This window comes from Labeo rohita, chromosome 2 (genome assembly GCF_022985175.1).
Source record: "Labeo rohita strain BAU-BD-2019 chromosome 2, IGBB_LRoh.1.0, whole genome shotgun sequence".
Taxonomy (NCBI): domain Eukaryota; kingdom Metazoa; phylum Chordata; class Actinopteri; order Cypriniformes; family Cyprinidae; genus Labeo; species Labeo rohita.
The window spans coordinates 16,777,079-16,802,663 of NC_066870.1; the positions used below are offsets into that span (position 1 = coordinate 16,777,079).

Genomic DNA, 25,585 nt, shown 5'->3' on the forward strand with positions numbered 1-25,585 from the left:
TGGTCACATGACGATATGAAATAATATAGGTCTTCAAAAAGTGTAGATTTTTAAAATATTCTAAGATGAAAGGTCTTTAAAGTTATGTTTTGGGCCATTATGTTTTGGCACAGTATTTGTCAAACAAACTAAAACTGAAAGCGCAGTATGTTTCGGTGCACGTTTCAAAGCAAAGCACGCACTTCGTTCAGGAGATCAGCGTGTGATCCGGTGTTTTCCGTGCCTCAGAACGGCTCCAAGGACTGTTATTAAATGTAACACGCATTCTTCAGAATATCTTCTTTCGTTTTCCACAGGGGAAAGAAAGTCCAACAGGTTTAGTAAAACACAAGAGTGAGCAAATGATGATAGACTTCTCATTTTTGGGTGAACTATACCTTTAATACATTAACTCTAGAAAATGAAAGGCACAGTAAACAACAGAGGTCACATTTCCATCAGCCTCATATGTGAGAGGCGGAGGAATATAATGGTTCAGCTGATTGCTCCAAATGTGATTGATACCGGTGTTATTGTGTTGAGTGTGGGACACAGCACCTGAGGACCAGGCAATGATGACATCCTCCGTCACCACGGCTGAGGGTAAAGGTGCACGCTTGCGTCTGCTAGAACATTCTGAGCACCGAACGAGACAATGTGTGAGAGAGAGAGAGAAAGGGGTATTTATAAACACGCTGGATGCTAAAAGCAAGGGTTTTCAGTGCGGAGCATCCAATAAGGACGCGGCTCCCGTGATCACGTGATCTAAGACTTGGAAGGAATGTGCGGACAGAATTAGGGTGAGAGAGAGAACGAGAGAGAGGAGGGGGATTTGGGAGAGAGACGCAGAGTCATCTCAGCCTCGGCGTTGAGGGAGGTTTAGAGACCAGCGTTATAGACTTACTCAATGCCGTTTACTGACGGATAGACACCTTGATACAGAACAAATATATTTAGAGAGACAACTGTAAGGATGTCATCCCAGCGCTCAGAGTGCAGAGATCTGTGCTCAGTGCCACCCTCCATGCCAGGCTTGGCATCGTCAACAGCTGCCCAGGGCTGGAACTGGCAGCAGGGGCAGCCAGGCGGTCTACAATCCTCCAAACTGTTAGAGGACGACAAGCAAGACCTCTCCACCAAGTCGACAGCACTCAGCCAGGAGGCGGACCAACGGGTAACCAGTCTCCAGAGCAGCAGGGGTGGGAAGAATTTGGGCAGTGCAGCAGAAAGTCCCACAAGCATCTCGTCCTCTCCATCACCCGTGTCTCCGGGGAAAGTCCTTTCCACCAATGGGGTGACATCAGGACCTTCACCGAGGAGTGGCATCTTGACATCTTCAGTCTGCGATTGGGATCCACCCCCCAGCATCTCGAAAACAGGCCTCGCGCCGAATTATTGCGTGATCGGCGTGGTGAATGACAGCTATGTGGAGGGCGAAGTTGGGGCCAAAGCGGAAACACACCCACCCGTGTCACCCCCCGTGCAACAGAGCCGAGTGGTCCAGCGCACCATGTCAGACAGTACCCACCTGACAGTGCCTGCTAGCCTTCAGCTGCCCGATAAATATCCTGGCAAGGATGTGCCACCACCCCAGACCGCCGTCAAATACTTCACCGTAGAGGACAAACAGAGTGTTACGCCATCCATGAGTATCCCATCAGCCCCTACGTCAAAGAAAGAACAGCCTGCTGGTGCACCACAGAGTTCTGAAAGGATACAGTTACCACCACAGCCATCGGGAAGTGGAAATGCTGTTTCATCACCTGTCATTCAACCTAAAGGTGTCTGTGATGGTAGGTGAGATCAGCTGCTGTGATCTCCATGGATTGGATTTGTTTAATGTATGGTGGCTCTCTAGATCTCTGGTTTTTGGATTACTTGTGTGCTTGTGTCTTTGCATCAACAGATGCATTTCATTTTATCTGTGTGACTGAGCTGAACATACACTACCATTCAAAAGTTTGGGGTCCTGAGCTTTTTTTAATATTTTATAAATATGCCTCTTATGCTTAGAAATGTCTGCATTTATTTGATCAAAAATTGAGTAGGAACGGTAATATTGTGAAGTATTATTACAATTTGAAATTGCATTTTTCTCTTTTAATATGTTTTAAAATGTATTCCTATGATGGCAAAACCCTTATTCCAGTTACCATTATCATATTTGATGAATATACAGTTCAAAAGAACAGCATTTCTTTGAAATAGAAATCTTTTGTAACAAGATAAATGTCTTTACTGTCATTTTTCTATTAATTATGCATTAATTGTTATTATTATTATTATTATTATTATTTTAATCTGATACCAAAATGTTGAATGGTAGTGTATTTTGTTTTTGTGGCAAACATGCCTTCAAAGATGGTCTGTTATACAGTTGAGGTCAAAAGTTTACATCTCCCTTTCAGAATCTGCAAACTGTTAATTATATTACCAAAATAAGTGGGATCATACAAAATGCATGTTATTGTTTATTTAGTATTGACTGTATGATTTTGAGATCCATCTTTTCACACTGACGACAACTCATATGCAACTATTACAGAAGGTTCAAATGCTCACTGATGCTCCAGAAGGAAAAACAATGCAATAAGATTTAGGGGTGAAAACTTTTGAACAGAATGAAGATGTGTACACTTTTCTTATTTTGCCTCAATATCATATTTTTTCATTTAGTACTACCCTTCAGAAGCTACAGAAGCTTATATTTCCCAGAAGACAAAATAAGTAAAATTTACCCTGATCTTCAAATTTAAAATGTTTTCACCCCCTGCTTAATGCATGTTTTTTTCCTTTTGAAGCATCAGTGAGCATTCAAACCTTCTATAATAGCTGCATATGAGATGGATCTCAAAATCATTTAGTCATTGTTGGAAAGGGTTCAAATACACAAAAATGCTGGAAAATCAAAGAATTTGTGGGACCTAAAGGATTTTTGTAAAGAACAACAGGCAGATTAACTGTTTAGGACAAACAAGGGACTCATGAACAACTATCACTAAACAAAAAAAACACAGCTGGATCATTTAGGTAAGAAACAGTATTAAGAATCAAGGGGATGTAAACTTTTGAACAGTGTTATTTTTATAAATTCAACTCTCTTGTAGACTCTATGTAAAGGGGATGTAAACTTTTGACCTCAACTGTAGATGGTTGTTGCTGCAAATTACTGAGCACTGTTATTAGAATGAATTAAGGAAATGGTTAGGGTTGTGTTGTTTAGCTTAAATCAAATAGTTAACTCTTCAATGTAGATTTAATCAAAGCCAGAACATCTTAGCTACATGTATGCTGACAGCTGATCATGTTTGAATTTTCTACATTTTAAAACACGTTTTTATTGAAAGAAGTGTTGCTGTTAGTTCTCCAACAGATGTTATATGCTGTTTTTATTGTGTATGCGTGCGCGTATGTGCGTGTATTAACACACCTGATGAAGACAGATTGCCAGATGCAGAGGTTATAGATATGGCTACAACATAGACAGAAAGATGGATAAGATTTGCTGTGTGTGCCTGTGGCCGCCTGCAGGGATTCACAAAAATATCAGCAGAGTAACCTTTGGATGTCCTTTTGTCATAATTTGCTTTTGCTGTACTGAGATGAGCCCACGTTTCGCACGTCTACAGTTTGGCATATTACCATCCATTTATCCATCTGTAACTGTGCGAAGAGCTTCAGAAGAAGATTTAGAGTTATGGTTTTCATCCAGGGTCTCTGAAGGCGCCCTATTAAAAATATATTAAATTGAACTACCTAATGATCTCTCAAGCATTATAAGCATTATAGTCTTCATGAACGTTATTAAAAAGTGTCATGTAATCTATCAGATTTTAGGTTGAAAAATCTCTGGTATAGAGAACAAAACAATTCAGTTTCATTTATTTCAAAAGAACTTTCTTCTTCATATCAAGATAACAAAATAAGATCACAATGTAAAAAATAAAATAAAAATATACCTTACTTAAATATTGCCAAAATTAAACTGAAATAATGGATGTTTTTGACATTATGTTGGCCCGTCACATTTTCAATGAGCGTTTATCATCCTGTCTCAGGAACAGTGTGCTCTTTCTTTCTGTCCTTTCTTTCTTTGTTGTTTTTTTTCTGCCTCTCTTTCTCTCTCTCACACACACACGGTTTTTGGTGTTTTGGTCTTCCGTTGGCCATTGATTTTTCACTTTGTGGGGAGAATGGTGCCAAGTTACATAAGGCATCCAGGCTGACAATGTGCTTTTCTGTCTGTCCGCTCAAGGCACTGTCACTTTCTGTGCCCTTTTCCATGACCTCTCATGCTCATCTACTCTCATTGTCAGAATGTACGGAGACTGAGGCATAAAGTGTAGCTTCCTGTTAACTGGATATCTTTGATTTTAAAACAAGCCTTGTGTGAACAAACATACATTGTAATGATCATAATCCCAATGCTAAAGATACATTCGTGATTAAATATGTGAATTTCAAATTTGTCTTTTCAAAGTGAAAGAAGACAAGACAGCCAAAGAGAAAATGGAGAAGGTGGAAACTGCTCCGAAGATGGAAAACATCAACGTAATTGAGAAGCAGGACAAGCCTGAGAAAATAGAGAAGATTGATCACCTAAACAAGAAAGATGAGATCACGAAGAAAACAGACAGTGTGGATAAGACTCAGAAGAGTGAGCAGATCATCAAAGATGAGAAGAAAGTCGAGAAAGAGGAGAAACATGACAATAAAGCCGAGAAAAACGAGAAGGTTGAGAAAGTAGACAAACCTGAGAAGACAAACAAGGAGAAAGAGGAGAAGAAAGACAATGGAGAAAAAGTGGACAAGACAGCCAAAGCTGAGAAGAATGCGACGGCTGCTAAAGGACCTGCTAAGTCTCCAACAGCTAATGGGAGCAAGGACGTGACCAGCTTGGATAGTAAGGCCAAGGTAAGTCTTAAAAACCAAGAAACTTCATTCACTTAATATGCTTTTTTGATTTAAACTGTCATGTTTTTAAAATAGGTGTTTGCTCTCATTTTTCCATCTTTATAAAGAATAAAGATCAGTTACCCAAACTCACAACTTATGATTTATGAACAATTTGTACAGCCATTGCTGCTACCTTGATTTTATCATGCTCCCATGTTTGCATCTAGTTTTTCTTTTGTGCTTTTTGTAAATACGTGCATATAGCCTTCAGTTGGGTCAGCCAAACAAAGCTCAGCAAGACCAAACTCGCTGTCCACTGGAGACAGTGCAGGTGCCACCAAACGCACCTCTCCCACCACCAACTCTGCCAGTAAAAAAAGCCCTATGCCCAAGGCAACAACCCCCACTGCTGGCACCAAGAAAACCCCCACCACCACATCTGCTGTTGAGACTAAGGCCAAGGTGAGTTAATGCCATTTCCCTCACCTGTGGTTTGGCACCCGGCCTACAATCCACAGGGGAGACCATTTGTGACTTTCTCTGGTGCCCATCTCTCTTCCCTTAAAATCAGCCCATGGTTTCCCCTCTGTGTCGTTGTCAACTCAAAATGTTCTATCACCAACAAATTCCCAAGAGAGAGGCATGTTTTTAGGCTATTAGATAAAATATAAGGCACAGTTTTATTTTGCAAGGACAGATTTCAATTAATTTGACAGGGCTAATTATATGCCTCTCTGTTGTGATCGGTTTCTAAATTACTTTTTCTCCAGCTTTCATGCATGGTGCTTGTGGATTATGAATCTATACATAATTCATTCTCACCTTTTTATCTAGTGTCATCTCTTCTCTGCTCATTTACTATACGGGTGATTTTTCACTTAGGGGAATTTTTGTCCATTAGTTATGAAAGCCCGTTTCCGCCACTGAAGAAAAACGAAAAAGGGGTCAGTGCTATTTTTTATTTCACAATTCTAACTTTTTTTCTCACAATTGAGAGTTTACATCACGCAATTCTCAGAATTCTATTTTTCTCACAACTGTGAGATATAAATTCGCAATTGCGTGTTATAAAGTCAGAATTGTGAGATATAAACGCAATTCTCAGAAATAAACTCGCAATTCTGAGCAATAAATAAATTCTGTAAATAAATAATATGTGAATATGTACAATAGTGAGCTTGTATCTCGCAATTTTGGCTTTTTCTCGCAGTTGTGAGTTTATATCTTGCAATTTTGACTTTTTCTTACAATTGTAAGTTTGTATCTCACAATTTGGACTTTTTTCTCGCAGTTGTCAGTTTAGATCTTGCAATTCTGGCTTTTTTTCTCAGAATTGTGAGATATAAACTCACAATTTAGAGAAATGGTGAGAATTGCAAAATAAAAACTTGCAAGTCCGATTTTTTTCTCACAATTGTTAGTATCTCGCAATTCAGATTTTTTCAGCATTTGCGAGTTTTGAGGGGAAAAAAGATTATGTTCTCAGAATTGCAAGTTTATATATCACAATTTATATGACAATTCTGACTTAATAACTTGCAATTGTGTGTTATAAAGTCACAATTGCACGATATTGCACGATTGAGAAAAAAGTCACAATTGCAAGATACCTCGCAATTTTGACTTTTTTCTCGTGCTTGTATCTTACAATTCTGAAAAAAAGTTCTTTACATTTACAACTTTGCATCTCGCAATTGTGAGGAAAAAAAGTTAGAATTATAAGACAAAAAGTCGCAATTACCTTTTTTTATTTTATATTCATGGCTTCCATAATTAGTTAAGGGAGATTTTTTATTTACTTTTTTTTTTATTATTATTATTATAATAATAAAAGACATTCTATGTTTGTTCCCTACAAAAAAATACAAACAAACAGAAAAAAAAGCCATTACAGTCACATACAATATCAGAGATCCACACCAGTATCCAATATACCAAAATACATTTGAAAGTTTATCAAGGCCATGATCAAATCTTTCATGTGGGTCATGCCATGAAACATTTCTTTTTTCAAGATTTGAAGCAGTCAAACTCTGCCTTAATTGAACTATCACCCGCAAGCATTAAGCCACCCTTGAGCCACGTTTATGTATGTAACTCATCTAATCAACCTCTTGACTTCAACTCCTTATCACTGGTTGTTCAGTGTTCTGACGTCTTATTGTTTTCTTCAGTCTTCTGAGACAGCAACTCAGCGTCGCCCTCCAGTGCCAAAGGCTAAAGCTGCATCTGCTCCCACATCTAAAAATGGCTCCAGCACCCCAACTACCACCACTGCCCGGCGCTCCTCTGGTGAGTTCTTCATATAGGACTTAGTCATGCTAGATTTTCTATTTGAAATTTATAGTGATGACAATGGAGGCATAGACTTACAGTCTTTATAAATGTATGCATAGTCTAAAGCAATGGTTTCAGTCCTGGTCCTGAGGACCCACTGCTTGCACATTTTGTATGTCTCCCTTATCTGTCACACTTTTTTGAGTTTTTCTTTATTGAAAGATTTTGTAAAGATATTTCAGCAATTGCATTGCACTTCTGTCCCTCACAGCCTCATTTTGATTCCTTTAATGGCAGTATCATAACTACAGTCTGTTGTAGCTCAGGTTAAGCATTCAGTGATTTAAAGTCAGGGTAGTGATGTAATGGCATTTATATGTACATAATTTAATTTGATCCTGTGTTTTCACAGCTACAAAAACTGAAAACCAAGCAGGAGAGGTGAAAAAGACAAGTGCAAAGACAACACCAGGTGAGAATGAAGCGAAATATTTTACATACCATTAGAAATAGACGTTATTATAAATTACATATAGTACAGTATATTAAATTTACAGAGACATCCTAGCAATGATATTTACATAAAGTATAAAACTGCGTCAGATTGCTGGTATAATTGCCATCAAAATATAAGTTAAGTTATAATTTGTGAGGTACGTTGCTGTTGCACTGGACAATTTTGAGACTGCTTGTTTCTTGGCATATTCCAAAAGTTGCTTTAGGACAGACAGTAATTTTGGAACTTCTGATTTTCAAAAGCTCTCATCATTTTTATGTGCAATATGAATCATTAAACCATCTACCTACCAAGCCATCAAGACATTAAAGAGATAGTTCATCCAAAAATGAAAATTCTGTCATTAACTAGTCACCCTCATGTTGTTCCAAACCTGTACGACCTTCATTCATTTTCAGAACACAAATTAAGATATTTTTGATAAAATCCCAGAGCTTTCTGACCCTGCACAGACAGCAATGCAATTATCACGTTCAAGGCCCAGAAAGTATCCCATTTAAATTAGCAGAAACTTGAATAACAAACACTGAATGAATTTAAATATATTCTGGTTAAATAAACCAACAGTCCAACAGATTTAAGTGTGGAAAAATACTCTTTACAGCGGTCAGCAGAGGTGCTTACATGCAAATAAAGGTGCTTACTTGTCTGTAGCTGTTACTGAATACTGATTTGATGGGGGCTTAAAGAGCAGGGTGAGAAGTTTACCTCTACCATTTCCTGAAAACACAGCAGTTCTGAGCTAATACACACTGACTAGTGCATTTGTTAGTCATCAAATCTGAAGCTGCTGACAAAGTCAGGGATAGACTTACTCACAGAGGCCTGTCTGAAAACATCACACTGATAGAGCCTTCAACTCCTCTATACCTCTGTGTACACAACTTGTCACTCTGATGAGGGCTTGCCACTTTTCTGGTGGCTTAGGAAGAAGAAATATTAATGAGGTCAACGACAACAAGATGAATCTCTATTTGGCCTCTCATGCATACTGTATTAAACCTCCTGGGTTGTGATGTTTGCTGCTACAGTAACTTGCATTTTATTTTGCAGTTAAAACAACTCCAAAAACCACTCGCACACCACCCTCTGTCACCAGCACGGCAGCCACCAATGGAACCCCGACCCCTCGTCCCTCCCGCATCACCAAACCCCCCGTACCTAAGCAGACTCCCCTAGAGAGGAAGCCTCCTGTACCTCGAGCCCCCCGAAACGTCCGGCCCACCAACGCACCACTGCCGGATCTAAAAAATGTGCGCTCGAAGATCGGTTCCACCGATAACATGAAGTACCAGCCTGGAGGAGGCAAGGTGAGTTGACCAGTCAAGAGAGAACCAGCAGAAATTGCATGTGCGCAAGGAATGAAATATACACATAGTAGATACTGCACTCAACCTCATTTCTTTACAGACTTAGATTCAATTTGATGCATTATTTGGCAACACATGATCGTAAGCTCATGTTCTGCACTATTGCTGCTATTAAACACATTATGAAATTTCAAACTGTGCTATAGTTGCTTCTCATACGTACGTCTCATGTCACTGCTGGTCGATGTAAATGCCATTATTCATTTGATTGATCCTGAACTTTAAGATACTGTCAGTTTTGACTGAGCTCATGGATGCACGGCTTCCAACAATGTTCTGTGATTGACATCCACCTGCCAAAGGAAAACAAAGCTCCTACTTTTTATTTCAAAAACTGTAGAATTAATTTGTCTGTCTTCCATAGCCATCTCCCAGCCACCTATCCTTCCCCATCTCTTTGAAATAAAAAAGACCTTGTGTAACAGGATTCCCAGAAGGGCTTTTACTTTTCAGGGAAGATCTAGAGAATGCAATGCGTTAGGACCGGCTGTTTCCATATTTACACCATCTGTAATTCAGACGGTGACTGTCAACTAAAGGCCACAATGCATCATTTAAATTAAAATGTCTTTTTCTGAAACCCTTCATGAATGATGTTTACTCTCTGGGTTTTCTCTTCCATTAATATTTAAATGAATAATTCACCCAAAGCTGAAAATTTAGCTGTCATTTACTCCTCTTTTTGTTCTAAACCTGTATGACTTTGTTTTCTGTAAAACACAAAAAATATTTCAAAGAATGTTTGTGCCAGTACAATGAAAGTCCAAAACAGCATTGACTTTTATTGTATATATAAAAAATGTTTGAATTTTTGTTCCATTGTAAAAAAAAAAAAAAAAAAAAAAAAAAAAAAGGAAGTCATGCAGGTTTGGATAAACAGGGTGATTCAATTTTAAAAGAAATTTCATAAGGAAAATAGTTCACCCAAAAATGAATATTCTGTTAATTACTCACCCTCACCCTAAACCTGTAAGACCTTTGTTCATCTTTGGAACACAAATTAAGTAAGATATTAACAAAAGATAGTAACAAATTAAATAAGATATTTTTGATGATATCTTATTTCTAACTTATATCTAGCTTTCTGACCCTGGATAGACAGCAACACAACTACTACATTCAAGGCCCAGAAAGGTAGTAAGGACATTGTTAAAATAGTCCATGTGACAGTTGTTCAACTGGCTCTACGCTTACTTTCACAAGTGCTCCTAATTTAAAAAATTTAAGAGCACAGTCAAAATTTTAGGAGCGCTTTCTAATCAATAATCCAAAAATCTGATCAAAAATTAGCCTTCCCATTATAAGGTGATTTTGACTCCTTAAAGTGATTTACAGGGGAATTTTGTTTTTCTTTGTAATGGCATTTTTCTAACTTTATTAAAAGTATGTCATCTTTTATGTCAATTTTTTTTAAAAATATATTTTATAAGCTTTTTTTCAAAATTTCTAATTAAAGCAACTGAATAAGAACAAGTAGAATAAGAATAAGTTACCAAATTAATTCAGTATTGGCAAAATTTGTTTGTACTACCGAGGTGGCACAGAAAAACACAAAAGTGGCAGTTGTAGAGGTATTTTCATATATTTAATGAGGCTCAGAGGTGGCATGAGTGCGATCAAATTAATAAATTCATGTTGATATTAATGTTTTAAATGTAAAATTTTGAATCTAGAAATATTAAATGATTTAAATAACTAAAAAGATACTTTAAAAATAAAAATAAAACTGCAAGTACGTGGCGGCAAGTCACAGATTTAATTACTGAATCATTCATTCATTTGATTTGTTCGAACAGCTGATTCATTCAGCAATAAAGCAAGTGACTGTCTTTATGAATGGCTAATTGAATCATTGACTCACTAGATTTGTTTAAAACCGTGTGCTCATTCATAAATGAAACTTCGCTGTGTTTGAATGGAGATGCGCAGCGGCTCAGATGTGACATGTTTCAAACTATTTTTGAGGACGAAAGAGCTAAATTAGACAATGTAAGTCACTTAATATTGACTTCTTGTTTATTTAACTGTTAAAAATCATTAAAAGCTGTCACTCATTTTAGTTCATCGCAATCTCAGAAAGTTCCATTATAATCGACGAAGTTCTCTACACTGGACAATGAATCTCTTATTTACACTCTCTCTACATTTGGTTTATGAAAGGATTCATGAGATATATCTGTGATACATTACTCAACGTTGCAAAAACACGTACAAACCTTTGAAGCTCACCCCAGCGCAAACAAAAAGATGCTGAACGGGTCACTCGCACTGGTGCTCCTAAATATTTTTTTATAGTCGCACAAAGTAGTTTTGGTCGCACTGTAGGGCCCTGTTATGAAGCTGCAAGAATACTTTTTGTGTGCAAAAAAACCCCCAAAAACAACTATTTAATTTTAGCAGTTTTTTCTCTTCTATGTTAGTCTTTGACGCACATTCATAACAGTACCATGACAAACGCTCGTGGTGCTACTGACGCAGGAACCGGCATTCTGACATAGAACATCCATCACTCTTAATTCATCGTATCTCAGTATATTCTGGTTCAAATAAATGAGGCTCTGCAAAATAATGCAAGTCATCCTCCCTAATGAAATCTCAAAACATGTTTACGAACCACTGATGTCACACAGACTATTGTACCAATGTCCTTACTACCTTTCTAGGCCTTGAACGTGGTAGTTGCGTTACTGTCTATGCAGGGTCAGAAATATCTTCATTTGTGTTCCGAAGATGAATGAAGATCTTACGGGTTTGGAATGACATGAAGGTGAGTAATTAATGACAGAATATTCATTTTTGGGTGAACTATCCCTTACTAGAACAGACACACGTTTAAATACGCTATTTTCCCCATTGCATCTGATGACACATAAACCGTCGGGTGATTCTTTCAAATTCGAAAGTAACCTTAGCATACTGAATCACTTATTGTGGTACATCCTACACTTCCCTCTCTGAGACCTTCGACCCTGGGCTTTTTGTACCTCCTCCCTGCACTGCACTGACTAAAGGGGTGCTTGTCTCCTCAGGTCTCTGCAGCCCAGGGCAAGACTGATGCTCTGCCAAAGACCAGCCAGGGCAAAGTGAGTCCCTCCCAATGACATCTCCCTGACTCACTGCCTCAGTATCACTCTCTCTCCTGCTCTTACTCTCGCTGTCTTTCCAAAGTTCATCAGATCCTGTAAAAACTTGTTTATGCAACCTACATTTGTACAAGTGTACAGACTCACAAAACACCTAAAGAGAGAATTTGTGTACTAAAATTAGGTTACAAGTGGTTTACCGTTAGGCAATGTAGGCACGTTTGTTGTTGTTGTATATATAAACGTTCACATACATGTGTTAGAGAATGTCTGGTCTTTTTATGTCGTCTATGGATTTAACACCACACAATTCTTTCTCTCAGTAGTTCACCCATGAACATTGTGCCACACTTTGTGAAATATTTGTAGAATCTGGTTTACCATTGTTACCTGCACTAACCACATCCATCTAAAAAAAACTTAACTGCATGTTGTACAGACTCAGCAATAGCATCAACACTCTGTAGTGCAATTAATTTCTTACCTTACAATGGACTGTCATATTTGCACTCTTGCTTTTGCTTCTAAGGGAAAAAAAATGCTTTTCCACTGCGCATATAATATGTGCGATATATATCACCTTTCTTGCAGCTTTCCACACAGGAGACTGTGGCTATTCTTGGGGAACTTAATATAGCATGAAATGAAAAATTCAACTACACATTTCTTTTCAAAATATTCCTCATATAAAAAGACGCAAATGCCTCTACAATATTATATTATGTCTATATTATGTCAGTGTTTCTCAACCAGAGGGCCTGAGAAGTGATCTCAGGAAGATTTAAAATTTGGAAAAAAAATATTATTAAATAAATAAATAAATAAATACATCTTTTAACTGGAATCATATTTTTTCCACCAGTAACTATTATCTTTATTGAGTGGCATAAAGTTTTTTATCAACACTAATATCGATAATAATTTATGACAGTTATAGATCTGTTAGTATTATTATATTATACAGTATATGAGCCATTAAATATTGAGTCAAAAAGGGGCGAGAACCTCTATTATACTGTCTTGCTTAATATCTATATTATTGGCAGGTGACAAAAAATGTTTTCATTGCATTTAAAATGACTCTTTTCACTCCCAAGATCACCTACAGCCTCCTGTTATTTCACAATATCAGATGTGTGTTTTGACAAATTGTGCCTCGGTATATCTGTTACTCTATTATGTATGCCGTTTCATGGATATTGTTTAACAGCGCTTTGCATGTCAATAACTAAGTAGACTTTCGTGCTACTGGTGTTTCTTTGCTGCTCAAAGATCATCATGGTCATGTTTTTGTTTTCAGGAAACTCATCTGTTTTCAGCTCAGCCTTCGAGCTATGCCGTATTGCAGTTATCTCCAAATTACATTTGCTTTTCCTGGAGTGGTCCATCACTGCAGGTCAAATGAAACAGAGTTAGACTGTAGGCCCTCGAGTGTTTAGGCGTTACCTGAGATTAACGCAATAAAGTGAGCTTTAGGCTGTGAAAAACACACTCTGAGTCAGACAGAGTGTTCTCGGCTTGCTGTTACTCTGTCCAAACAAATATATGAGTCACACAAACAAATCCTGCACCAAACAGCACAACAGACAGCGAATGTTTGAATCTAATATGGCTGCCACATCAAATGTTCTGGAATCAACTTAACTTTTGAAAATAACTGTTTGTTGCAAATAAATGAGTAGGTTGATCATTTAAGACTACTTGACATGAACATGATGATTTTGTGTTCTCAGTGCTGCGCTTTATTTTTAATTTACTTTGTTTAACACACTCATAGCCTTCATTGCTTTTGTGTTAGTCTGTTTTGCATGTGTTAACTGTAGAATAACCTATGACAATATGTCCTCTGTGCTGTTGTGCTGTTTAGGTTCAGATAGTCCACAAAAAGCTTGACTTCAGCCATGTCACCTCCCGATGTGGCTCCAAGGACAATATCAAGCATGTTCCTGGTGGAGGAAATGTAAGTGAACAGTTTGATATTGGCCTCTTTTGTATAAAAATGTGTTCATTCGTTCATTATTTGACACTTACAAGAGCGATAATCCACATACAGTATGTGTCTCGAATGTTCCTTTCTTTTAAAGGGATAGTTCACCCAAAAATGAAAAATCTGTCATTAATTTCTCATCTTTATGTCGATCCGAACTCACAAGACCTTTGTTCATCTTCGGAACACAAATTAGGATATTTTTTATTAAATCCGAGAGCTTTCTGACCCTGTATCCACCTTATTTTTCTGAAGTAAGCTGTTTTCTGTAAATGTGCGAGAATATCTGTTCATTAGTCGCAGTAGGGAAATAACAAGAAGAATAACAAAGCGCAGTAAATGCTAAAACTGTTTGCACTACAAAACAGTGTGTTCATAATTAAAGAGGAAGTACACTTCCAGAACAACAACTGACAAATAATTTACTCACCCCCTTGTCATCCAAGATGTTCATGTCTTTCTGTCTACAGTCATAAAGAAATTATGGTTTTTGAGGAAAGCATTTCAGGATTTTTCTTCATATAATGGACTTGATTGGTGTCCCGATTTTGAACTTCCAAAATGTAGTTTAAATGCAGCTTCAGAGGGCTCTAAACGATCCCAGCCAAGGAAGAAGGGACTTATCTAGTGAAACAATCTGTCATTTGTTTGCTTTTTAAGCACAAAAACTCGTGTAGCATAGGTTCTGGGATGCGCGTTCACGTACTATTGAATCATGTCGAATGGTAACGCCGAACGTAGGCGGAACTACAGACCCAGTGTTTACAGAGCGAACGCGAGAGCGAGTGCTTAAAGTATACAATTTTTTTATTTTTCGAAAAAAAATGACCGAACGTTTCGCTAGATAAGACCCATCTTTCTCGGCTGGGATCATTTAGAGCCCATTAAAGAAAAATCCTGAAATGCTTTCCTCAAAAAACGTAATTTCTTTACAACAGAAAGACATGAAAGACAGAAAGACATGAACATCTTGGATGACAAGGGGGTGAGTAAATTATTTGTAAATTGTTGTTCTGGAAGTGGACTTCTCCTTTAACATTTCTGTCACTGGACGGTAAGGTACAAAAGTGAAAAGGTACAAATATCTACTTTTAAAGTACTAATATGTGCCTTTAAGATACCATTATGTACTTCCAGAGTACTAAAATGTACCTTTAAGGTACTAATATGTACCGATTAGGGGTAGGTAAGTTACGAAGATGTACCTTTTCACTTTTGTACTATAGGGTACCGCCCCAGCGACAAAACTGTACCTTTTTTCTGAGAGTGTACATTAAAATAAAATGATAAGACACACCAGTTTGCAATATCAAGCAGCAAAACAAGCTGTTTTGTACAGCTAAAAATAGCTGGAAGCAAATGACTCTGGAAACCAGACACATTAAATTTACATATGGCTGCGCACGCTCTTATGGGAAAAATAAATAATACATTCTCATAGCTTTATAACATTACGATTGAACCACTGATGTCACATAGACTATTTTATCGATGTCCTTACTACCTCTCTGGGCCTTCAATGTGTCAGGTGTGTTGCTGTCTATGCAGGGTCAGAAAGCTCTTGGATTTCATCAAAAATATCTTAATTTATGTTCTAAACATGAACGAAGGTCTTACGAGTTTGGAACGACATGAGGGTGAGTAATTAATAACAGAATTTTACTTATTGGGTGAAATTTCTTTTAAAATTGAATCACCCTGTTTATCCAAACCTGCATGACTTCCTTTTTTTTTTCACAATGGAACAAAAATTCTATTTTATATTAGAGTGAGTAATTGATGACAGAATTTTCCATTATCAGAAACAAATGACACTTTAGTCTAACTACTCTTCACTCTTGGTCTCCAGGTTCAGATTTTAAATAAAAAGGTTGACTTGAGCAAAGTGACCTCTAAATGTGGATCCAAGGACAACATAAAGCACAAGCCAGGTAGGGGATGGATCAATTTTAATGTTGCCTATTACTTTAAATCCAGTCTCACTGTGAGTGCTTGCAATAAATAGCCATGTGAATGATGATTGATCTCACTCAGGTGGTGGTGATGTGAAGATTGAATCCCATAAGGTTAACGTCAAGGCCAAGGCCAAAGTGGGATCGATGGACAATGTAGGCCAAGAACCAGGAGGTGACAATGGCAAGGTACTAAATAGTTTACCTTTTAGTTCCCCCATCCCTCTTTCATTATTGATATTACATTTTCCTGAAGCTCTTTCAGAAGTAAGCATGTTTTGCAACACCTACCTTCATTTAATAATTGGTAATACCAGATAATTTATTATACTGCACACTAATGCCATATATTTTTGATGTGGTTCTATATGCTCCCCAAACACATTTAGTTTTGTGAGAGCCCTACCTCAACCTGAACAGCTGAGACTAATGCATGGAAATATGCTAGAAACTTGAAATGCGGTAGTTCTTGTAGTAAGAAGAACCTTTTGTTCATGTCAATTTTGATAATTCTTAACAAAACTTTTTAAGATTAACTTTTTGGTTTTTGTTTTTCAATATACTTAAGTCACAAACTCATAAATGCATATTTGATTTCGACAACCATGTTCCTTGACTCACTGCTTTTGCATTGTGTTTCCAGGCTGAGGGGGTTCAGCAGAAATCTGAGGGAAGCCCATCTCCCCCTGCTGTCTCTCCACCTGTGCAGGCAGGCAATGGGGCAAAGGAGAATGGGCTGAAAGAGATATCTCCTGCTCCCGTACCTTCTTTGGGAGAGGGGCTCCGGGACTCCCAGGGCTTAGACAAGAGCATCCCTGGGACAAGTGAGTGCAAACTAGGTGTATTCAGCCTTTATATATGATACCTTAAAAAATATGTATTATATTTGTATATTAGCATTCAAGAACTTGAGTAGGAATTTGAATTGAAATCTAGTCAATGATTGTGTTTATACCAGCCGCCCTTCGGCATGTGTTTCGCCCTGCTATAATGCACAAGTCTGTGGTGCTATACTGCTCTGACGCGGCCACTCTGTCAATGCTTGTGTTTATACCAGCTGCTCCACGACTTGTTGAAGTGTCCCAGAAGCGGCTGTCCATGCTGTATCGCTAAAGTTAGGCTTATCCCCCACCTTGTCCCTACCCACACCCCAACCATTCGAATTTCTGCAGGCGGGATTTATTTTAATGACATTCTAATGGGCCGCGTTGTGACATCATAGCACTCGGGAAACAACGCTGTAGTCCAAAGGAGCCGTTTGTTGTAGTTTTTTGAAAAGGGATTTGGAATGGACTTTGATATGACTAAACACTGACTAAAATTCAAAAAGTGAAAAAGCATAATAGGACCCCTTTAAAAAAAAAAGTTTAGTCAACATGAAATGTTAAGTTGTACTACGTGACAACTTGGATATTTGAGTTGAGTAAACTTAAAATTTTAAGGCAGCACAAACACTTACTTTTTTAAGTTGAAACAACTTTTCTTTCAGTGTAGGGAAATAATGAGAAGAATAACAATGTGCAGTAAATGATAAAACTATTTGCACTACAAACCAGTGTGCTCATAGTTAAGGTAGTACATTAAAATAATATGGTAAGACACACCAATTTGCAATATCAAGCAGCAAAACGAGCTGTTTTGTACAGCTAAAAAATAGCTGGACGCGGATGAGACCGGAAGCCAAACCCATAACATTTACAAATGGCTGCTCCCACTCTTACAGGAAGAAAAAGGTGAATAAAGGCTATGAACTAAAAAGACTGTGTGCTATTTTTCAAAACATCCTGTTTGCTACCCCATTTAAAATTCAAGAACTTCACTCTTAAAAATAAAGGTGCTTGAAAGGTTCTTCACAGAGATGCCATAGAAGAACAATTGTTGGTTCCACAAAGAACCATTCAGTCAAAAATTCTTTAAAGAACCATATCTTTCTTACCCTTTGTAATCTGAAGAACCTTCTTTCGCCACAAAGAACCTTTTGTGAAACAGAAAGCTTCTTCAGATGTGGAACCATGTAGACAAAAAAGGTTCTCCTATGGCATTGTGAAGCACCTTTATTTTTAAAAGTGTAAATACTGTATAAACCTAGTATATATTGAGAACAGATCACTCTTTTTTGAAATTTCAATTATTATGAATTGCTGTTTATGTTGTTTCCTAACAGATTTTCCATTGCTTTGCCTCCAGATTGAGTCCTACAAGCTGAACTTCGGCGAGAACGCACGAGCTCGCACGGACCATGGCGCTAAATCATCTCCTGGTCCCCCTTGAGTGGCAGCCACCCCCACCCACATCGCAGCACCTCTCTCAGTGTTTCTCTGGGGTCCGCCATGTCCTCACACTCAACCCAGCTTGTCCCATTCACTCAGCCTTGGGATGGGTGCAAACAAGTACACTAGCAGGAGAAGGACTCTGTTTTCAACAGCCTGCCCCTTTAAAATCTTCTCATTATCTTTTTCTCTCGTTTACAGTTTTCTTAATTTTTTCTTTGCTGGGGGAGCACCAGTGAGATCGTGTTTTGGGAAAGACCAAGGCTCTGGCTTAATTTATAGCGCTTCTGTTTGGTTTGAGACTAGATTTGAGATGTCTTCAGACGGCTGGAGATGGAGGTGGAGATAGATGCTCCAGCCACGTAGCTTATATTGACATTTTTGTTAAAAACCACAGCATTTTGACCATCAACACCAGAGTTTCCGTTTAAACTTACTACAAGCCTGTGCTATCCGTTAGACAGACCTAAATTGAAACTTTTCTGTCTGTATGTATTTGGCAGTAAACGTTCTCCAATGGGAACCCCAGAACTCACTTGAGATGTAGCTTATTACATCATATTATGGCAGTTAAGCTCCCTGTATTGTTAGTATATGGGGCTGTCTGAAGTTCCAGTCAAAAGGGACGAATCAGCCGCCATCCATCTGTCTGCTCCCTCCGCTCCACTGACCCTGTCCACCTCACATGAATTATAAACCCTGGTCTCCCTCAGTATTTAAATGAGCACTTAATCATTTGAAACGTATAGGTTGTTCAAACAATAGCATATTTACATCTTCAGTGAGTTTGCTGTATCGTGTTTGCGTAAATTCCTGTAACGATGAGCTGTATCATTATGATGTCTAACCATCAGATTACATCTTCCACTTTCCATTTTTCTCAAAGCATCTTGTGAACTAATAGGACACAAATACACATGACACACATAAACTACAACATGATACAGGAAGAGATAAAGAAAGTGGCACGCAAACTAAACAGACAGGATGGGAAGAGATACAGATGGATGAAGAAAGATGTCAGAAAGTTAAAGTTTACACTCCGTGTACAGGTCATGATTATTTGCTCAAAGGTCCAAATCATCCCCACTTTCAAATATTGTACCTCCAAATCTGAAAAGTAGACAACTGAACATATGAACCGGCATGTGCGAGAGGGCCCATTACATTAACAGTGAATATATCCTAATTAAGCACTGCAGTCCATTTCCCTATTATTTATTCAGTGGCAACTGATCAATTGTTGTTTAGAAATTACTATTTAATCGAACATAGTCGTAAATGCTATTCGGTTTTCTTACCAAGTGATGTGTTATTCACAAAGTAGTTGAATATCATAGTTTTAAACTCTCCAAACCTACTATTGTAGGACTGCTTTTTGAAACTCGACTAGTGACACTGTTTAACAGTGAATTTGTGGGCACTTTATCGGTAGTAATATTACTCTAGATATATTTAGTTGCAAATGCCTACAGAAAAAAAATAAACAATTTGCTGTTGTTGGTTAAGAGGTTATGTTTGTATACAGGGTTTGATTCACTACATGTTGTGAAATATTCCTGGTATTTTAATGTGAAGTCGTGGTAGATCATGTGAAGGCGGTGATGTTGTAAAATCAAAGAAAATCCCACATAAAACTGAAACAACAGAGACCAGGAAGTAATCAATTATGCAAATATCCTATGAACAAAATGAACTGACGAGCATTTGAAATGCACTTTATGATGGATGTTTTATACTACAAAGAGAGCGATACGATTGATTGAGCACATTTTCCTAAATTTTATCCCCTCAAAAAAGTCCCAAAATGCAAAACATGTACCTGTATCTCACAGAGCAGTCTGTAAATACAGTTTGTACGAGTGTGAGCAAGTGTGTTTAGTGTAGAGCTGCGCTTGGCCAAACTGTCCTGTCTGTAGTTCCTTTGTGATTAGTGTGTACTGTTCAGGGGCTGTGCCAGTAAACTTCAGTGTTGTACTCTTAAAACAGTGATCATAACCTTTCATGCCTTCAGACAGCTCTATTTTGTCATTACCATGATGAATGAACACTCTCACAATGTTAGTACACTTCTCACATCCCCCGCACCAGTCCGCTCGACGCAGTTTTGTAAATACACGTTTCACACTTTATACCCCGCAGGGGGAAAACACTTCTTGATTGGGTTGTATAGAGAAGCAAAGTGAAGATTTTGCATCTATGAATATTTCTCCAGACAGTATTTTATTCTTAAGTGAGTCTGCCTTTTTTTGTTAAAAAAGGGCTGGCAAATAAGAATGTTTTTAAAATGTATTGTATTCAGGAAGCAAAGAATATATATTATGTGTGTAACTTTTTCTCTTTGTCATCACAGGTCACATACTAAATACAATGTAATCAATAGGAGGAGGAGTGTGATTGATATTGCCTAAGGATGGAAAAAGGATGTCCTTCTGTATAAAAAAAAAGGCACAGCATTCTGGTAATGACTTGAGTAGCCTGACACAGGATGCAGAAAGTGGGTCGAGAGGTTAGAGGTAATCAGTAACCACAGGAACAATGATTCCTCCCACAAACTGCTCCTGACACATAGACCTTGAATGTTGTTTGGATATCCATGCCGCACATCTGTATGAGACTAACTGTAACTGGTAGACTAATCGGCATGTTTAAAAGTAGATAGAGCACTCGAATTACGCAGCAAAAGAGCCCCCTAGTGTGTCTGTTAGGACTCACGATGTGTGTACTTCCCATAGAACACACCAAAAGAGCATGCTGACAACAGTGGACTACAGACATCGGTCCTAAATTGGATTTAATGTCTCCCCCAATTTAAGATGTATTTTTTGGTATGAAAGAGGTCATTGTGATTAATTGTTAACTAGTGATGTGGATATTTAATCATGAATAAATAAAAAAGATACAAGCAAAACTAGTGTGCAGTTTTTCACAGCACTGCATGTCATCTGCAAGAAGGCATACAGTATTGAAACAGGGACTGTTTTAGAAATAAATTGATGATGATTAGGGTTGCAAAATTCTGGGAATTTTCAAGACTGGAAACTTTCCATGGGAATTAACGGGAATATATGGGAATTAATGGGAATTAATGGGAATTATTGGGAATAAACTGTGAATTTGCAAAATTGCAGGAACTGGGAATGTAAATGTAGATGAGAAGAAAAACTTGCAGCATAATCTTGGATAAAACAACCAGGTTTAATGCAATTTTAGTTTAATTTCTGACCTACACACTGCTCAGTCACATGCACACTGCTTACTGCAGGGCTGTTAAGGCCACACACCCTACATCCACTGTACATTCCTCTATAACATGCACAGATCAAACTATCAAAATATATTATGGTTAGTGTTCATGTAAATTACATAAATATAACAAAAATATATATGTTTAAAACTTCCTTGTGCTGTGTGTAAGCTACTGTGCAACTAAATTATGCCATTGTTAAAACAAATACACTGGCTGAGCAAACATTTAGGTGAGATAATAATAATTTAAAAAACAGTCTAAAAGCGACCCTCCCCCACACAGTCCCCCTAGTAGTCACCTAAGGGGGGAATTCCCCCCCATTTTCTCTGAAGGCACAGTTGCTGCATTTGAGCCCAAGAGCTACATCTAAATTTTGATATTACTTGTGTAAATTAAGTAAGTTTAGGTAAGTTTAACTAGCAAAAACCAAAATGTTTATACAGTATATCTCATGTCCCAGTGTTTATACAGTAGCTAGCCAGTAAATCAGATATGAACAATCTAAGCTAGTTAGCATTATTTCATTTACTATTTAGGAAGTATCATGTGCTAGCTAGCTTAAGCTGCAGTGCTATTCCTTATACCTTCTGCTAGCCAGTTTCATACAGAAGTACAGAACTGGTCAAAAGTTTGGACACATTCCTATTTTTAATGTTTTCTGAACATCTCTTATGATTTCTTATGTACATCAAGCCTTCATTTATTTTTCAGGAAAAATACAGAACAAAACAGTAATATTGTGAAGTATTACAATTTAAAATAATGGTTTTCTGTTTTAATATACTTTAAAATATAATGTAATGTTTTGAAAAAAGCTGAATTTACTACAGTCTTCACTGTCACATTGACGTAATCCTTCAGAAATCATTCTGAAATGCTGATTTATCAATTTTGGAAACAGCTGTGCTGCTTAATATTTTTTTAATTCCCTTTTCTTACAGGATTCTTTAATGAAAAAGAACAGCATTTATTTAAAATATAAATCCTTTTTTAACAGTACAGTACTGTTCAAAAGTTTGGGGTCAGTATGTTTTTTTTTTCAATACTTTTATTAAACAAGGATGTGTTCAGTTAATAAAAAGTAATAGTAAAGACTTATATTGTTAGAAAAGATTTCAGTTTTGAATAAATTATGTTCTTTTTAAGTTAAATCCAGGCAAAAAGCATCACAGATTCCAAAAAAATCAAAAAATGTAATTTTTAAAATTTGTATTAGTTTGCATGCATGTCAGCTTATAATCAAACAATTTATAATTTGTTTATGATACAGCTTCTCTAAATTTCCCCAAATTTCCCATAAATTCCCATAAATTCCTGTAAATTCCCGTAAATTTCTGTTAAATTTCCAAATTGGAATATTTCCAAAATTCCCCGAACAAAGTTTCCATGGAAAGTTTCCGGAAATTTACCGGAAATTTTCCGCCCCTTTGCAACCCTAATGATGATGCTGTACTGCCCAATAAAAGAATGAAAAACATTGTAGCAGTACAGTATAACTGTGAACCCTTACATTTGCTGTATTCTAATTGTCTTAAATTTGACACTTATAAATACCACACATCATTAGGCACATATCAAACTTTATTAAAACATTAAAGACCTTTTATTATTTTCAGGGTTTTTCTTTTTCAGCTTTAGACACCTTTTTATTCTCAATCTCGTAACAGACATAATGGGATTGGTTTAAAAAGAAGTTTACACAGAACTTGTTCTAAAGCAAACATGTACCTACTGCTCTTGTGCCTCATAGCGATTTAATGATAACAAATGTAAAATTTATCGTAATTTTCACATTTTTATAGGACTAAAGCTATGCTCTCTTTTTATTTTTGTAAAAAATGTTTAATTTACCACAATTTTATTGTTTTCGTGTCCTTTTGTGTCAGATGGTAATTAGCAAGAAATTGTATTTCCAAATACAATAATGTAACAAGGTGGGATGGGGCTGAAGACTGTAACACGTTTGAAGGGTCACATTACCTTAAATTTTAATGTTTAATTTTCTCTTTCATATTGTCCCCTTCTTTCTGGGTCAACATATCTGGCCAACTTGTTCTTACTGCATCAAATATAGGTGCAATTTCTGATGTATGATGCTTGTCAAAATTTTAAGTGGACATACTACATCAAAAATTCTATTTCTAACAAAAATATAAGATGTCATGATTTTTGTATGTTCGGCTATTATATATATATATATATATATGCAAAATATCCACTGCTCCTCATGTAGTATAGGTAAGTACATTGTATATACTTATGGATTAAAATAAAATCTTGAAAAATAATAATTTTCCTTCTTAATTTCACGTGAGAGGGTTGAGTTGTTAAGCTTGACAGTACCATTCCTGACTATAATACGCCTCAAAAATATGAATAAAAAAATACGATACTACCAACCATTTTCTGCACCACTATTAAAGAGACCTGAATGATGTCATTTCTGGTAAATGATGTAATGATGTCACATATGACTGGAGTCTCAATTATTATGGGCGAAGAACGGTTAGTGTAACGGAGTTGAGTTCAGACTGAGGAACATAAAGTGTGTTTTTTATACAATATCTTGCTTTTTATATAGAAAAATATTTTTTACAAGAAAGGAACACAAATAAATGCCAAAAATCAAAGAAACTTTGCACATTTTGTTACTAATTTTCTAAGTACATACTCATTAAAGTGCCTCAGGTACGTGACAAAATGCTTGGTTTAAGATAAGACATTATTTTATCCTAAAAAATACATTAAAATGCAATAATTATTTTTGTTCATTATAATGGGCATACTAAAGTATTTTGAAAAGCTTCTAATAAGGCATTTTGGTGAACCACCACTTTAAACCTTTAACAGACTAAACTGAAATATTACGAATCCTAGGAATGAATGATCCATATGCGGAAATTCGCGCTCACTCAAAATTCAAAAATTAACGGTCGTCGTCAGACTTTTAACTATCGACTGATGATGATACTAATGCCATATCAGCGGAAAGGCACATTAAGTTTAATATAACAAAATGTCAAATAAGAATCAGTTTTTATTTATTGGTAGATTAAAAATGGAGAAGCAGAGATGCCCCTGCAAGTTTGAAATTTACTGGTAAGTGCTACAAACATTCGGTGTGTCTCAATCAGCTCCTGTTTCAAGTGTACTGGTCAACGATTGCTCTCTGGAGCTTACCACAAAATTCAGTAAAAATGGGTAATTAAATCGTCATTTCTTCTTCAGTGTTACTAAATTTATAATTCATGATTTAATGAAAGCCAGGACGTACGTTTCCATAAATATTGATTTTTATTCCTCAGTACCTTGGATGTAGCAGAATCATTGCAATAGGATTTGCACGACCTCACTTCATAAACTGCTGAGCTCCGCTGTCTCAAATATGCTATAATTGCAGTGACTAGGCGTGAAGACGATGACTTTACATATGAAGACAGCCTTATCGACAAACTTCAAGATTTTAGGTCGCAGCAAAGTGAGGATACACTTTAAACTATTTTTGGAGAGAGTGCATGGAAAGAGCAAATGAAGGTAACAGTTACTTAATCCTTTCAATGGATTTCTAATGTGGATTTCCATGTCTTCCAGCTATTATCATCTAATTAAATCAATGTTAACACACTGACAGAAATAGTTTTATCCTGGCTGGTTTATATGAATATGAAGACACTAACTCCTTTTAGAGATATCCTTTTAGAGCAGTGGTTTTGACAAATGAACTGGTATGATCTTAACTTACCCACTGAGGTATAATTCAAAAATATAATGAATAATAGCCATTTAATTACGTATTTTGTATATAAGAAAAAATGTTACATTATGGTTCCCAATCCTGGTCTTGGGGAACCCCCAACACTGTGAGCAAATGTGCAGAGTTGGGGGTTCTCCAGGACCAGGATTGGGGACCACTGACTTAAAATAATGAAAGATTAGTTTGTATTTTTCCCCACAAAGTAGTGTTAATATATATAATTTCACACATAAGTAACTCAAGCACAACA

The 25,585-nt window shown here is 36.9% G+C and overlaps 1 protein-coding gene across 6 annotated transcripts in view; it reads left to right on the top strand.

The window, feature by feature from the left end:
- The window catches only part of map4l (microtubule associated protein 4 like), a 51,028-nt gene extending 29,861 nt beyond the window's left edge, over positions 1-21,167 (top strand). For 3 of the 6 annotated variants that reach the window (XM_051128893.1, XM_051128902.1, XM_051128936.1), the window contains 11 exons: positions 4,460-4,893; positions 5,140-5,337; positions 7,050-7,167; positions 7,565-7,624; positions 8,723-8,979; positions 12,069-12,122; positions 13,990-14,082; positions 15,959-16,040; positions 16,144-16,250; positions 16,705-16,885; positions 18,249-21,167. In XM_051128893.1, coding sequence (XP_050984850.1) covers positions 4,460-4,893; positions 5,140-5,337; positions 7,050-7,167; positions 7,565-7,624; positions 8,723-8,979; positions 12,069-12,122; positions 13,990-14,082; positions 15,959-16,040; positions 16,144-16,250; positions 16,705-16,885; positions 18,249-18,253 — 1,589 coding nt within the window. In that variant the 3' untranslated portion in view covers positions 18,254-21,167. The remainder of the gene's footprint in view (positions 1-4,459; positions 4,894-5,139; positions 5,338-7,049; positions 7,168-7,564; positions 7,625-8,722; positions 8,980-12,068; positions 12,123-13,989; positions 14,083-15,958; positions 16,041-16,143; positions 16,251-16,704; positions 16,886-18,248) is intronic. The other 3 variants (XM_051128909.1, XM_051128927.1, XM_051128918.1) reach the window with 3 other exon arrangements.
- The last annotated feature ends 4,418 nt before the right edge of the window (positions 21,168-25,585 follow it).